This window comes from Microcaecilia unicolor, chromosome 9 (genome assembly GCF_901765095.1).
Source record: "Microcaecilia unicolor chromosome 9, aMicUni1.1, whole genome shotgun sequence".
In the NCBI taxonomy this organism is placed as follows: Eukaryota; Metazoa; Chordata; class Amphibia; order Gymnophiona; family Siphonopidae; genus Microcaecilia; species Microcaecilia unicolor.
Window position 1 is genome coordinate 166,537,913 of NC_044039.1, and position 16,360 is coordinate 166,554,272.

A 16,360-nucleotide genomic window follows, 5' to 3' on the forward strand; every position below is an offset into this window, starting at 1 on the left:
CCGATGCAGAGGTCCGATGCCTCGATGCAGTCGATGGAGCGGCAGCCAAGGAAGATGGTCCGGACGCTGACGACGTCGATGCACTCGATGCCTCCGGTGCCGATGTCGACGAAGAGCCCGAGAACAAAACGTTCCACTGGGCTAATCTCGCTACCTGAGTCCGCCTTTGTAACAGGGAACACAGACTGCAGTTCTGAGGGCGGTGCTGGGCCCCTAGACACTGAAGACACGCAGAGTGCCTATCAGTGAGCGAGATTACCCGGGCGCACTGGGTGCACTTCTTGAAGCCGCTGGAAGGCTTCGATGTCATGGGCGGAAAAATCACGCCGGCGAAATCAAAGGCCGAAATGGCGAAAATTGAAGCACCAAAATTTAAAGGGAGAAAAATCTCGACCGAGGCCAAACTAGGCCTACCCCGACAACGAAAGAAAACTTACGGGGCAAAAGTTGAAAATTACGGGAAGGGCAGAAAACCCGAAAGGGTCTTCCGGAACACTTCCGGAGCGCTTCCCGAACTTTTTTAAAGAAAAACAAGGAAAAAACACGTCGAAAAGGACGCGCGAGGTCGACTCTCTGGGGCACGAACGGCGTAACACGACCGTACCGAGCGCGGACGAAAGAAGACTGGCCGGCTCGAGCCGGTTTCGGGCGGGAAGACGGCCGCGCATGCGCGGTGCGCATGGGCGCGCGAGGACTAGCAAAGGCCTTTGCTAGTAAACTTTCCGATGGAGGGGGCTGCCGAGGACGTCAACCCATCAGTGAGAACAAGCAGCCTGCTTGTCCTCGGAGAAGAACCGATATCCCCAACGTTATGACCCCGAATCTCTCCAAAATAGACTGAGAAGTGGTGAGAACCCCAGCCATGTTCGAGGAGGACAGCACCACGGCTTTGCCTTTTCTCTTCCCATACTCTGGGGAGCGCGCCCTCTTCTTCAGGCATTCTGGTGTAAAACGGAAATTCAACTAGCGTAGTCCTCCCTCAACGCCATCTTGGATCCTCCAGGTTGGGACACTCTTTGTCTGGTTTCTCCTCAGAGGCCTGTCTGATATGGGTTAACCTACAGCATAGCCCTCTGAGTCATTGAAACACGGAAGCCCCTCCACCACTTACAAGGTGGTGTCCTTCGGAGGGGAAAAATATTTCTTTTTCTATAGCCCAACAGGTAAAATGTTCTGTACCTAATATCCAATCAACTAAATGATGCAACAGACAGGCTAAATTATAGAGACGCATGTTCGGGAAACCCAACCCCCCTTGTGTCCAATTGCCAAATAAATATTCTAATTTTGGGCTTTTTACCCCCCCAGCAAAAATAAGTGACCATCTTCCGTAGGCGTTTGTAATCCCATTGTAATATGCACAATGGTAGCTGTCTTAATACATACAACCACCTAGGAAATATGATCATGCGATATAAACTAATTTTACCACTAAGAGATAAAGGCAGCGAATGGCAGATTTTTAGCTGCTGTTTAGAGTCTTGCAACAAACGATCCATATTAACTCTGTACAACTCCCGAGGGTTAGCTAAAAGTATAATGCCTAAGTACTGAAAGCTCCCCTTCGCCCACTGAAGAGGAAACTCCCTTACCCATCCAGTGCGTGTCTCCAGCATTGTTGGCAAACCTTCAGATTTATGCATATTGAGCCAAAATCCTGAAAAGGAACCATATTCAGCGCTCTCCAGAAACCTTGGAAAGGATCGAGCCAGTGAAACCAAATGTACTAAAAGATCATCAGCAAAGGCCGAAATCTTGAATTCGTAAGTCCCCAAATTGACCCCCACTATTTACTGGATTTACCATAATTTCCCTAATTAAAGGATCCAAAGTGAGCACAAATAATAGTGGGGATAACAGGCATCCTTGCCTAGTTCCATTAGCTATGGGGAACGTCTCTGACGCACAGTCATTAACAATGACCTTAGCTGTTGGTGCGGTATACAAGGTCCGAACTGCCTGCTCATAAAATCCTTCAATACCATAAGTACGTAATACTGTAAACAGGAAATCCCAATAAACCCTATCAAATGCTTTCTCAGCATCAAAGCTAATGAGAAGTGATGGTAGTTTAATTTCCTGTATTCTTTCCAAAGAGGCTAAAATAGTGCGGACATTTTTCACCGCCTGTCTTCCCCGAATAAACCCTACCTGGGGATCCGCGATGATTGATGGTAGTAATCGGGATAAGCGATTAGCTAAAATAGTTGCCAATAATTTTGCTTCATATCCAATCAAGGATATCTTTCTATATAAAACGCACCTCCAACGTTCTATTGAAGCCTCACTTTCCCAACGTTCTAAAGTGAGGCGGCTGAGACCGCTTTTCGTCCATTAGTGTCTGCCCCGCCCACGCATCAAACGTGATGACGTCGAGGGCGGAGCAATGACACAACCAATGAAACGAACTAGCGACCCAGGCAGGGGGAGGAGAATACTCCTCCCCCTGCCTACGATTCAGCTGTCACTGCCCGCTCCACGGACCTTAAAACTAGTCCCTCCCTCCCAAAGCACATAGCTCCCCAGCCCCAAGATTACCCACATGCTGTGCAATACGGAGTCAGCCTTGGCATTTTCAGACGGAACACATGTCGTTCTCCGGGAAAGGACTCACGTTCGATCACAAGAAACTGAGCCTGCGCACACTCACGAGAGTCACAATCAACCTCAAAAGGACCAAGACCATGTGCTGCGGCGCCGCTATCAAAGCACAAGAAAGGATCAAACAGGGGAATGCACAGCTTGATGCCCAGCAACGGCGCACGCCTCCACACCCACAGCTGATTCAAAGTTTGCTGTCTACACACAGAGGAAGGTTCGATGGCCCCAGCAAACGAACAGGACCCGAATTACAGCAACGGATTATGCCCATCTGCCGGCCCCAATCAAACAATTCAGTATAGAAGCAGCAAAAGACAAACAGCTCTCCCAAGCTTGCCAAAAAAAAAAAAAAGACACTGTCTCCAAAATACATCCAGCTCAAGCATGAACATGACTGTGTGAGAGAAAGAAGAGGGGGGAGGGGTCCAGAGGGGGAAAGGGGGTTCCTGAGACATGACAGAAGGGGGAGAGGGGTCCTGCAACCACACAGAGGGAGGGAGGTATCTCTGGCACACACACAGTGTGTCTCTCTCAATCTCATACACTGACCACCACACACTATGTCTCACACAGTGTCACATTCACACACTCGCACACTCTCATTCTCACACCCACACTCTCTCACAGACACGCTCGCACCCACACTCTCTCTCTCACACACATACATTCACTCTCTCTCTCACACACACTCTCTCAAACATACACACACCCAGGAAACCCTTGCTAGCGCCCGTTTCATTTGTGTCAGAAACGGGCCTTTTTTACTAGTAGATCTATAAGATTCCGGATAGCTAGGATCCTTCCCCGATTTTGGGAACACCACAATATGAGCCATGCGAAGAGAGCTCGGCAACCTTTGACTATCTATCACTGCTCGAAACAAATTTACTAGCACATGTTTTATGTCCGGTAGTGCCTTATAAAGTGGACTTCTCCCCACCGCCCATGTCACTTCATCAGCACTGATTGGCTTGTTACGATCCTCTAAGTGGGTCTGAGTTATTTCTGGCAGGTCAATACTTCCTAAATAAGCATTTGAGTCCAACTCTAGCGTCCTAACCGGAGTATACAATTTCTCGTAATTCCGAAATGTCCGCGCAATCTCTCCATCAGAGTGGACCAGCTGTCCTGAAGCCTGATGCAGAGCCAAAACCTTCTAAGATCCTTTCTTCTGTCTCACCAACCGGGCCAATAACTTCCCCCCTTTGTTACCATGTTTGTGGAGTTGATATTGATAGTACAGGGCTGACTTTTTGGTCCTCTGATGTATTAATTCATTGAGCATTCTGAGCTACTAGGTATTTATCTCTATTTTCAATCATTGGTGATCTCCCGAAGAATTGACGATAATGTAAAACTTCTCTAGCTGTAATATAGCGGCATCTCTTTTTTTCTTTTTCATGCTACTATATGCTACAATCTCCCCCCGGAGTACCACCTTAGCTGCTTCCCAATACAGTACAATATTAGAACTGTGCTGGTCATTAAATCTTCTATATTCCTGCCATTTATCTCTGAGATATTCTACAAATGTGTTATGATATAGTTCTAGGGGAAAGGCCCACCATCAAAACGGTCTAACTGTAGTATTCCCCCTATCTCCACCCATATGGCGGCGTGATCTGATGATATAGTGGCATCAATTGTTGCTGTTTAAATCTGTGAGAAAAGGTTCTCGGCCACTAAAATGTTATCAATATGGGAGTGTGTCTGATGTGATAAATGAGTATAGTCTCTCTCACTTGGGTGGAGAGTCCGCCACACATCCACTAGACCCAGTGTTGAACAAAGCAACGGTATCTCCTTGGCATTATTTAGTCGGGATCTCTGCCCTGGGTGGGACTTCCGGGTTCACCACCATATTAAAAATCACCTCCCAAAATAATTGGAAAACCCACAAAACATTGTAGAATATTAATGATTTTGCCTACATATTTTTTTTAATTATAAACATTGGGGGCATATACATTACAAAACACACAGGGCACTCCATCGATCATCACATGCACCAAGACATATCTGCCCATTGGGTCAATCTTTACTACTTTCTTCTCCATGTGTAGTTTTTTTATGGAACATAATGACCCCTGCTTTCTTCTTCTGTGCAGGAGCCTCGACAATCTCAACCCCACCATGTATGTAATTTCTGATATTCCACTGTAGTTAAGTGTGTCTCTTGTAACATAGCAATAGTGGCCCCTTTATGGTGCAAGTAGTGCAGAATCCTTTTCACGGGTGAATTAATGCCCCCCACATTCCAAGAATAAACCTTCCATCCCATCACGTGATAACACCCTGATACGTCCTAAATAACTGACCAAAGTGCCATTGATCTCGGACATGTTGCCCCAGCCTCCAACATGCCCCAGCAAGATCATTCTGTGTCTAATATCAATTGCTCTCCTATATCTATTCAATATCCTAGTCCCTTTTATCCCAAAGACCCACCTGCCCACCCCTGTGCCTTATCCCTACCCCCTCTATCACCACCTCCTCCCAACCCTCCCCCCTATCTCCTCCTCCCCCCTGTATCCTCAACATCTTCTAAAGACTGTCACATGTATATCACCTTCCCCCCTGACCTTACTAGCTCCCCCCAAACCTATATATTCATGTATTAAACCAAATCTAGTATTCAGTAATAATGAAGCCATATTCAATGCATATATAATGGTAATACCCAAATGAGCAATGATCCCAGCCCAACAAATAACAAAATTATTAGAAAGATATCTATTAACATTTGACATTTCCCTGCCCCAACCACCTTTGCAGGTTACCATCCTCCCTTCCCAATACCTTACTCCACACTTGCTATATATCTTTAAAAAAAAAAAAAAATGGGGGGAATGGGGGGAAGCCCTCTTGCATATAACGTTACTGACTAATATACTGAATACAAAAAAACAAATATGAGTGCCATACAATCCCCCTCCTCCCTATAGCATCATTTCTACTTTTGACAGACCCCGTGCATCATTCAGTCATCTGCATTATCATACAATTGCATGACAAAGAAGGGATTTAAAAAAAAAAAAGAACACACGAATTAGGAAGGGAGTCACGTAATGAACAATAGATCAGAAAGAGTATGATGACAATCATTACTTGGGTGTATGCAGCGCCGACCCCCATGTGCGCTCAACTCAGGCTGTACGAACACCCCACACTGACTTAGAACCACATTCTTCCACTGCGTACGCCTTGTAGCGCTACAGAAATGCTAAATAGTAGTAGCAGTAGTAGTAGTAGGATGACTTTGATAGCAATTCCAAGAAGGCAGTTACCTCCCCTGGTTGCAGAAAATAATGATTTCAACCTTCATGTTCAACGTGGAGTTTTGCTGGGAACATCAGAGCAAACCGCATGTGAAGTTTAACCAGGGAGGCACAGACTGTTGTGAATTTCTTCCTCTGCTGCTGCACCTGTGAAGAGTAATCCTGGAAACACAAAATATTTTGATTTTGGTATTTTAGCGGTTTGCCTCCTCGAATAGTACAGTATGATTAACTGTTTGTGATCACAGTTTAACACTCTCAAAATAACCACTCTAGGCTTCTCTCTTGGATCACGCTTTGGGCCCATTCTGTGTGCTCGTTCAATCTGAAATTGAGGCAAGTGCAACTCTTGGCCTAGCATTGATGGTAACCATGTTTCCAAGAATCGTATTAAATCCGATGTTCCAGGTTCTTACGGTAGGCCGATCAATCTCAGGTTACTGCGCCTCGAATGATTTTCAAGGTCATCTACTTTCTGCTCCAATTCAAAAACCTTGTTTTGTAGCCTCTCCTGTTCTACTGATAATTCCCGCACCTGATCTTCCAGCTTGGAGGTACGTTGCAATCCTTCATCCAACTCCAGGCAAACACTGTCTCTATCCACTCGTGAGCCTCCTCTGTTCGATCCAAAATTTGCTGTAGTTGTGTGTCCAGTGCTGCCTCAACTGCTGCTTTAACTTCAGCCACTAATTCCGCCGTCATAGCATTTCCCCCCTCCGGGCTTGTGGATACTCGAGAATTCGCCATCTTGGATTCTATCCCCTTCTGTTATCGATCTTTCTGTGGCAGTTTTGAAGCCATATTCCACTCTACCCTGCTCTCGACACCCCCAGCAGTAACTGTCGGGATCTCCTCGTTTTCACACCTTCGATCTGGGAAGGATTTCAGATTTTTAAGCGGTTTAAGTGCCGGTCAGCGGGTTAAGCACAGGAGCTACAGTCTTTTGTGACTGCTCCTTGCCACAGCGATCACATGACTCCTCCACTCAGTATTTTAAAGACCTCTATCATATCTCCCCTCAGCAGTCTCTTCTCCAAGCTGAAGAGCCCTAGCCTCTTTAGCCTTTCCTCACAGGGAAGTCGTCCCATCCCCTTTATCATTTCTCATCTTTCTCTGTACCTTTCTAATTCCGCTATATTTGAGATGCGATGATAGAACTGAACTCAGTATTCGAGGTGTAGTCGCACCATGGAGCGATACAAGGGCATTATAATATGGAAAAGTTACATTTTACCTGGTAACTTTTGTAGAAATATGCTAGCCTTTGCTCTCAGTAAAATACAGGCCAATGGCTCAGGCTAAGAGCTGGGCCTCTTAAAATCAAAAATCATCTCGGATACAAAATATATTTCACTGCAGCTCAAGCTGAAGTGAGTTCCCAGAGAGCTGGCAAGGGAGGGGGCATTTGCTCTTGTCAACAATCCTAGGACTGGCACCTGCGAGAAGTCATGAGTAAGATGTTTTGGCTAATGCAAGAATTAGTAATCGGTCAGGTGCAAGTAGAGGGAGGGGGAGCTGAGGAGGGCAAAATGACCTGTGACATTATTTCTTCGCAGATGTTGTCCTAAACATAATTTCTTTATACTTAGAGTTTGGGAACATGTGAAGTCATTCTGATCAACTGATAAGGGCAAACAGCTCTGGTGAGAAAGCTAGGGTCCATTGAAATGAATAACGTCAAAATGGTATAAAAAGGGCAGCCTAGAGGGTATTCGATCAGAAGACTGCAGAGAGAAGACCAGAGAAGGCTAGAGAAAGAGGACGTGTCGTGTAATGCTGTTTCACCATGTGACTGCCTGATTTGCCTGTACTGCTATTGGTGAGATTGTAATAAACTATCTTACTATATCTACTGAATACTGGGTTTCTTTCTAATTGGAGTGTTTCCTACTGCCTAGACTGTTTAAAACGGTCATGAGCAGATACAGGGTTGGGGTAATTGGGTATTTAGAGGGGATATGCAATTCTTTCCAGGATAGTAGAAAGGCCATAGCTTCCGCTGCGCTACAGAGGTGGCAGACCTAATTATTAATCACTTTCTTTCCTTTAGTCCTATAAGATCAGTCCAGACCAATGGGTTGTGCCCATCTACCAGCGGATGGAGACAGAGGATAATAGTAGTTCTGAAGTGATTAGCCCCTTAAGGTTATTGTGCTGCACAGAATGTTCAGTATTTCGAATTGCCAAGCAACGGTGCTCAAAATTCGCCTGTCGCCAATATTGAAACAGAGACCAAATGTCTCAATCCGATCAGAACCTTACCAGCCATTGCAGCATATAATCTGCTGACATGCAGATATTTCACCAAATCAGGAGACATATGACATACAATTGGTTAGGAAACTTAAAAGTAGAGTCATTGGTATCTGAAAAACATAGCTTGTAACTAAGAGAAAATTAATCAACCAGGGAAGGGTTCTAGACTGGTCTGATAAGAAGGAAAGAAAATCATCAGGTAAGACATAACATTTCCTTACACAGCATCCTATCAGACCAATCCAGACCAATGGGCGGTAGTAAAGCAGTGTACACAATATAAGGTGGGACTAAAATATTGGAACACTTAAAAGACTGAAACTGGAATAGCCTTAGAGATCCCTCCCAGCAAAGCCCAGTAGAAAGAACCAAGACCAATTAGGAGGACTCTGGAAAGACAAAGGGTATGGAAGGAAGTGAGTTACATGATAAGTAGAACAGAAAATAGCACTGACAGACAATGGAAGAGATGCATAAAGCAAGAAACAAACCCAACTGGTGATTTTTCTTGAATGGGTCTTTGAAGGAAACAGCCTAAGACCAAAGCACATCTATGAAGGGAATATTGTAACTGAAGAATTGAATATTCAAAAAAGGGAATATAAGAAAGCTATCAGGAGCTGCAAAACCACTGTGCTTCCCCATCTACATCAGTGACAACAAGGAAAACCCAGAAGCAAACTGAAGAGAATAAAGGTAGACCAATGGGGTCTAAACAGAATGGCTATTGACTGACCTGGTGCCAAAGAATGCCCTATTCAGACATGAAAATCGAAATGTCATCATAAGAGAAAGACAGCATAAGGGCCCTGAGATATGCCTCATGAAATATGAGACAGACAGGACAATCAAGAATGGGAGCCTACTAGGCTCAGAATAAAACCACAATAGGAGTGGCCTAGTGGTTAGAGCACTGGTCTTGCAATCCAGAGGTGGCCGGTTCAAATCCCACTGCTGCTCCTTGTGCTCTTGGGCAAGTCACTTAACCCTCCATTGCCTGAGGTACAAACTTAGATTGTGAGCCCTCCTGGGACAGAGAAATATCCAGAGTACCTGAATGTAACTCACCTTGAGCTGCTACTGAAAAAGGTGTGAGCAAAATCTAAATAAATAAATATCATCAGAGACTTCCTTAAGTTTTGTAACAGTGGTGGCTAATGTCGGTGCTATCGAGTTAACTGCGCAAAACAGCTAGAGTACAGAATCACACAAAGTAGGTGGTTTATATAGCCTGAGCCATATGAGTGACTGGTGAAACTGTTCTAAATAGATGTGCAGAGTAGATGAGGCACAGTCAGCTACCAAAACTAGAGAAGACAGTCAACTGATGCAGTCAATCACCATAAGCAAATGCATCAAGAGATCATGTTACACATGTGGTAACTGGAGCTAAAGATATGGCTGTCAAAACTGGAAACATCCATGCTACCACTGTAGCAGGAGTTATAGAAGCGAGTGCGCAGCTATTTCCATACAGGTGTCCGCAGTAGTTAGTGCCATATAGTCAGCCGTGACAGGCAGTGCCATACAGGTAGCTATGGTATCCGGTGTCCCCGCCTAGTTGACCGTGGAGGAGGCGTCGGGTTACTACTCTCGCCCTCCTGTAGCTTCCAACCCCTCCTCCTACCACAGTCTCACTGCTTCTCATCCTTTGAAGTCCACTCCATCCGTCTATTCTACCCGTTGCCACTCAGAGTGGCAGTCATTTACCGCCCCCCTGATAAATCCCTCCCTTCCTTCCTCACCGACTTCGATGCCTGGCTTTCTGTTTTTCTTGAACCCTCATCTCCATCCCTCATTCTCGGAGACTTCAACATACACGTTGATGACCTGTCCAACTCTCACGCTTCTCAGTTCCTCACTCTAACATCCTCCTTCAACCTCCAGCTTTGTTCCACCACCCCTACTCACCGTGATGGCCATTGCCTTGACCTCGTCCTCTCCTCTTCCGGCTCACCCTCCAATTTCCACACCTCAGCTCTTCCTGTCTCTGATCATCACCTGATCACCTTCACACTTCTTCACCCTCCCCCTCAGCCCCGCCCAACATTAACCACTACTTCCAGGAATCTCCAGATTATTGACCCTCCCACCTTATCTAGTATTTCTAATCTCCTCCCCTCCATCATGTCCTCCGAGTCTGTTGACGAGGCTGTCTCCGCTTACAATGCCACTCTCTCCTCTGCTCTGGACACCCTTGCACCATCCACCTCCCGTCCCACAAGGCGTACTAATCCCCAGCCCTGGCTGACCCTTGCATCCGTTACCTTCGCTCCTGCGCCCGATCTGCTGAACGCCTCTGGAGGAAATCTCGCACCCATTCAGATTTCCTTCACTACAAATTCATGCTATCCTCCTTCCAGTCCTCACTATTCCTTGCCAAACAGGACTATTACACCCAATTGACTAATTCTCTCAGCTCTAACCCTCGTCGTCTCTTCGCCACCCTTAACTCCCTCCTCAAAGTGCCCTCCGCTCCCACCCCCCCGTCACTCTCTCCTCAATCACTGGCTGACTACTTCCGCGACAAGGTGCAAAAGATCAACCTTGAGTTCACTACCAAGCCACCTCCTCCTCTTCACCCTTCAACCCTCTCCCTCAACCAACCAACCCAGACCTCCTTCTCCTCCTTTCCTGATATCTCCGAGGAGGAAACCGCCCGCCTTCTTTCCTCCTCAAAATGCACCACTTGTTCCTCTGATCCCATCCCCACCAACTTACTTAACACCATCTCTCCTACTATCACCCCCTCCATCTGTCATATCCTCAACCTCTCTCTCTCCACTGCAACTGTCCCCGACACCTTCAAGCATGCTGTAGTCACGCCACTCCTCAAAAAACCATCACTAGACCCTACCTGTCCCTCCAACTACCGCCCCATCTCCCTCCTACCCTTCCTCTCCAAGACACTTGAGCGCGCAGTCCACAGCCGCTGCCTTGATTTTCTCTCCTCTCATGCCATCCTTGATCCGCTTCAATCCGGTTTTCGCCCTCTTCACTCGACAGAAACAGCACTTTCTAAAGTCTGTAATGACCTGTTCCTTGCCAAATCCAGAGGCCACTACTCTATCCTCATCCTCCTGGATCTATCCGCCGCTTTTGACACTGTCAATCATGACTTACTTCTTGCCACACTGTCCTCATTTGGGTTCCAGGGCTCTGTCCTCTCCTGGTTCTCCTCCTATCTCTCCCACCGCACCTTCAAAGTTCACTCTCATGGATCTTCCTCCACCCCCATCCCCTTATCTGTTGGTGTTCCCCAGGGATCGGTCCTTGGACCCCTTCTCTTCTCAATCTACACCTCTTCCCTGGGCTCCCTGATCTCATCTCATGGTTTCCAGTATCATCTCTATGCTGATGACACCCAACTGTATCTCTCCACACCAGACATCACCGCGGAGACCCAGGCAAAGGTATCGGCCTGCTTATCCGACATTGCTGCCTGGATGTCCAACCGCCACCTGAAACTGAACATGTCCAAGACCGAGCTTATCGTCTTTCCACCAAAACCCACTTCTCCTCTTCCTCCACTTTCTATCTCAGTTGATAACACCCTCATCCTCCCCGTCTCATCTGCCCGCAACCTCGGAGTCATCTTTGACTCCTCTCTTTCCTTCTCTGCGCATATCCAGCAGATAGCCAAGACCTGTCGCTTCTTCCTCTTTAACATCAGCAAAATTCGCCCTTTCCTCTCTGAACACACCACCCGAACTCTCGTCCACGCTCTCATTACCTCTCGCCTGGACTACTGCAACTTACTCCTCACCGGCCTCCCACTTAGCCATCTATCCCCCCTTCAGTCTGTTCAGAACTCTGCTGCACGTCTCATATTCCGCCAGAACCGATATACTCATATCACCCCTCTCCTCAGGTCACTTCACTGGCTTCCGATCAGATACCGCATTCAATTCAAGCTTCTCCTTCTTACCTACAAATGCACTCAGTCTGCTGCCCCTCACTACCTCTCTACCCTCATCTCCCCTTACGTTCCCGCCCGTAACCTCCGTTCACAGGATAAATCCCTCCTCTCAGTACCCTTCTCCACCACCGCCAACTCCAGGCTCCGCTCATTCTGCCTCGCCTCACCCTATGCTTGGAACAACCTTCCTGAACCCTTACGCCAAGCCCCCTCCCTGCCCATCTTCAAGTCTTTGCTTAAAGCCCACCTCTTCAATGCTGCGTTCGGCACCTAACCCTTACCGTTCAGTGAATCCAGACTGCCCCAATTTGACTGCCCCTATCGGACCGACCGTTCACTTGTCTATTAGATTGTAAGCTCTTTGAGCAGGGACTATCTCTCTTTGTTAAATTGTACAGCGCTGCGTAACCCTAGTAGCGCTCTAGAAATGTTAAGTAGTAGTAGTAGTAGAGGGGCTGCAGCGGTTAGTGTAATACTGGTAGGTGCAATGGCTGTTATAACGCTGTTGGCTGCAGTGGTTGATGTTATACAGGCGGCTGTGGTGACTGGTGAGACAGCTGCAATAGCTGGAACCATACAGACGGCAGACTAGCAGTGGTAGCTGTGGTAACTAGCATCATTCAGGTGGCCGCTGCATCTGAAGCCATATCTAAGTTGCTGCATGTAATATGATAGCTATGGCAAGTGCGTGGATACTGCATCTGATACCCTATTTATGGGTAGTGCAGCTGAGGTCATACAGTCAGCTGCTGCTTGGGAAGCCACACAAATGTGCATCTAATATCCCACCAACAACTAGTATATTTGATACCCCATAGGTAGCTTTGCAACTGTCCCATATACACAGCTTCCATAACTGAGCCATACAAAATCATGAGTGGATACATAGGAAACGGTTGTTTATCTGATCCAAAAGTACCAAGACTAGGGGACAGACTATGAAACTAATAGGTTTCACATTTAAAACAAATTTGAGAAAGTTTTTTTTTTTTTTACACTAAATACACTATAAATTATAGAACTTGCTGCTCATAGTACCACAGCCAAATGTAAAAAGGGTTAGCTTCTGGAGGAAAAGATTATGCCCAGAGTCATGTAATCTCCATGTCAGAGCAACAAGGAATGGATTTACTTCTTGGGATCTTGCTGAGTACATGTAATCTGGATTGGTCACAGACAATGGCAGACCATTGGTCTGACTCACTATGACATGTTATGGTTACTTGCTCTGAAAAATTTACCACAAATTTACTATCATTGTGATTTGCTGGTGATTGAGTAGGTGTCATTACAATAAGCCAAAGATGAAATCTTCTGAAACACATAACATTGTTTCATACATTCATAATAGAGATTTCTTCTTCTTAAAAAAAAAAAAAAAAAAAAGTTTTACCGGCATATAATTAGTTAGTTTGAAAGGCAAGATAACACAACTTGTTATGCACAGGTCAGGAAAGCTATTTATCTGTGTATCCTATAGATAAGATGCCCTTGCTTACCATTTTGATTTCCCAGTTTACATTCCACTGCTTCATGTTGCTGAAACGCCATGTTTTGATTGCATCACCAGTGCTTGCATCCATTCTTATGAGTCGGTTATAAGCAATACCTATCAATTCTTCTTTCTTGCCACCTTGGAACCTAGGAAAATTGAATTAATTTTTTTTAAAAAACAAAAAAACCCACACAGCATGATTTTACAAAAAAAAAACAAAAAACCAAAAACGAACCACAGAACACTTTCTACTATATTTGTTATGCAATGATTAGGTTGACAATTGTACAAAAGATGTGAGCAAAATCTAAATAAATAATCAATATGGAAATGAATTAATACTCTCAATATGTGACACATTGCTTTATTATGACTTAATAGTTCTCTGCCCCCTACTTTGCTTTATTAATATTTAACAGTTCTCTGCCCCCTACTTCTCTTTTTCCTATCTAAAGGAGGACCCTAATTTAACACATTTGCAACAGTTTACACCAGTTTAGGTCTCTCTGCTAGTGTGGAGAACAGCCAGCCCTACTATTTAACACTGTAAACTTCTACAGCATTTCCAAACTAAAGCATCTCAGAATGTTACTTGGTAAATGTGGCCCCACCTATAAATTCCCACCAATAAGAAAACAGTTCAGCTCATAAGAGACAATAGAGGGAACAGGCTGAAATATCGAAAAGGGATGCCTTACCTGATAATTTTCTTTCCTTTAGTTGCAGCAGATGAACCCAGAGACTTGTGGGTTGTGACCATCTACCAGCAGGTGGAGATAGCGCTCTGTCTTCTAGGATAGAATGCTACTTGGTCTGCCAGTATTTCTCATAACAAAGCAGAAGGAAACAGAACTATAACATTTCTCCTTCCCTACAGGGAAAAGTGATAACCCCATAACTGCAAATAGGTAATCCGATTAAAACAGTTCACCTAAAAAGTAAAAATGCGGCAACAAATCCCAACTGAGAGAACTGTCAGAAAAGACAGGGTGGGCCTCTGGATTATCTGCTGCAACTAAAGGAAAGAAAATTCTCAGGTAAGAATTTTTTGTTCCTTAGAGTCAGGAGCAGATGAATCTAGAGACTTGTGGGATGTGGCAAAGCAGGGGGGGGACCCAAAGCTTTGCAGACAGCACCGATCCAAATATGCATCTGACTGAGCGGAGACATCTAAACAGTAGAGGCTGGAGAAGGTATGCAAGGAAAACCATGTTGCCGCCCTACATATTTCCTCCAGGGAGAACAGATGGGCCACCCAAAACAAAGCAAGCAAACCTATGAGCTACTGTATCCATGTTGTCATCCTTTATTGTTAGTAACATTTTTATTTGATCTCGCTTATATTTTCAAACGTGTCAGCTTTGCAACATGTGGACGTACACAGAGGAAGTATTGAGTAATTAGTTCTAAATTGTAAATCATTGTGTCATTTGGAGGGGCTGCTACTATGGAGCTCATTTTCAAAGCACTATTTACAAACTTCCATAAGTTGCTATGTAACTTTATAAGTCTAAGTGCTTTGAAAATACAGCTCACTGTCATCCCACAAGTTTTTAAACTTTCCTTGGGTATCCAGATAATTTATTTGTGGGTTTTATTTTAGGGTAGAAAGTGATCTTGTATTTTGCTCCCTACAGTAGTTAATCCCTTTTTATTTCTCCTGTACTGCTTACAGTGTTTCCTTTTCTAATTTTTGTCCTTTACTCTGTAATTGGTGAGAACTGGTCTGTATTCTGAGTGACCAAGGTGAGAGATTCTGCTGGCATGTAATTTGTGCATGGATCCATAGGAGTCTGACTTGTCTGGCTTTTCCAATAGGAAGCATATTGCGGTTCTGTATATTCACTGCTGCCTTTTTAAAGGTACAGTTACTGATATTTGTGTGTTCAGAATTGATGCTGTAACGCTTCCTATATAGGCTCTGAAAAGCTTCTTTGCAGGATTTAGTTTTACTTCACAAAGTAATTTGGCAGACAATCCTTTATTTGTCTGCTCCTTCATAAGGAGAAGGGGGTGGAAGGAACACAGTCAGGAAACTCTAGGGGCTTGAACTGGCTCATGTCAGCTTCAGAAAGAAGAGAAAGCAGTAGAACCAGAGGAAGGGACAAGACAACTTATTTTATTAATACAGCTTAATAAGGTACTTTAGATTTCTTATAAAGTAAAGTTGAGGGATATGTGCCACTGCAGTAATTATTTTCTAGGATACTGTGATGTGTGTTGAGAGGTTGACTACACTCAAGTCTACTATAATAGTAAAGTTTAAGTTATGGGGATAATGTAACTTCATTTCAAAATGCCAGTGTTTCCAAGGTTTCCATAAGTGTGCATGTGTTTTATGCTGATGCAGGACAAACTGTTTACTTGGAAATCCTTTATCACGTGCACTCTAAGGCATTATTTTGGCATATACCAAGCACTACGCATGCCTATATGCTTAGTGCCCCCATGTTAACTCTGCACCCCCCCCCCTAAAAAAAGGGCAGGTCTGGTTATGCCCCTGATTTCAGGATTAATAAGGGAGGGGGGACTTATAAATAGTAAGACTGATTGTTAAGCAGCACCTGATTCTCATAACATGTCTGTGTTGTTGGCCCTTTAGGTGAAAACTGCATGAATACAAGGAGTCCCTATAACCAGCCCCACTAAATGACACAATGATTTACAATAAATTACTATAACTGATGAAACCGATACATCCCTCTGTGTACATCCGTATGCTGCACAAGCCAGCATGTTTGAAAATATATGCGAGATCAAATAAAAATGCTAACAATAAAGAACAACGCGGTGGCAGACCCCCCTCACGCT

General features: G+C 44.9%; 1 protein-coding gene across 1 annotated transcript in view; it reads right to left on the reverse strand.

Annotated features, from left to right (window-relative positions):
- Positions 1 to 16,360, reverse strand: part of FERMT2 (fermitin family member 2) — a gene marked incomplete in the record, with an annotated part of 189,979 nt that overhangs the window by 16,596 nt on the left and 157,023 nt on the right. The window contains 1 exon segment of the mRNA XM_030213706.1: positions 13,554 to 13,695. Coding sequence (XP_030069566.1) covers positions 13,554 to 13,695 — 142 coding nt within the window.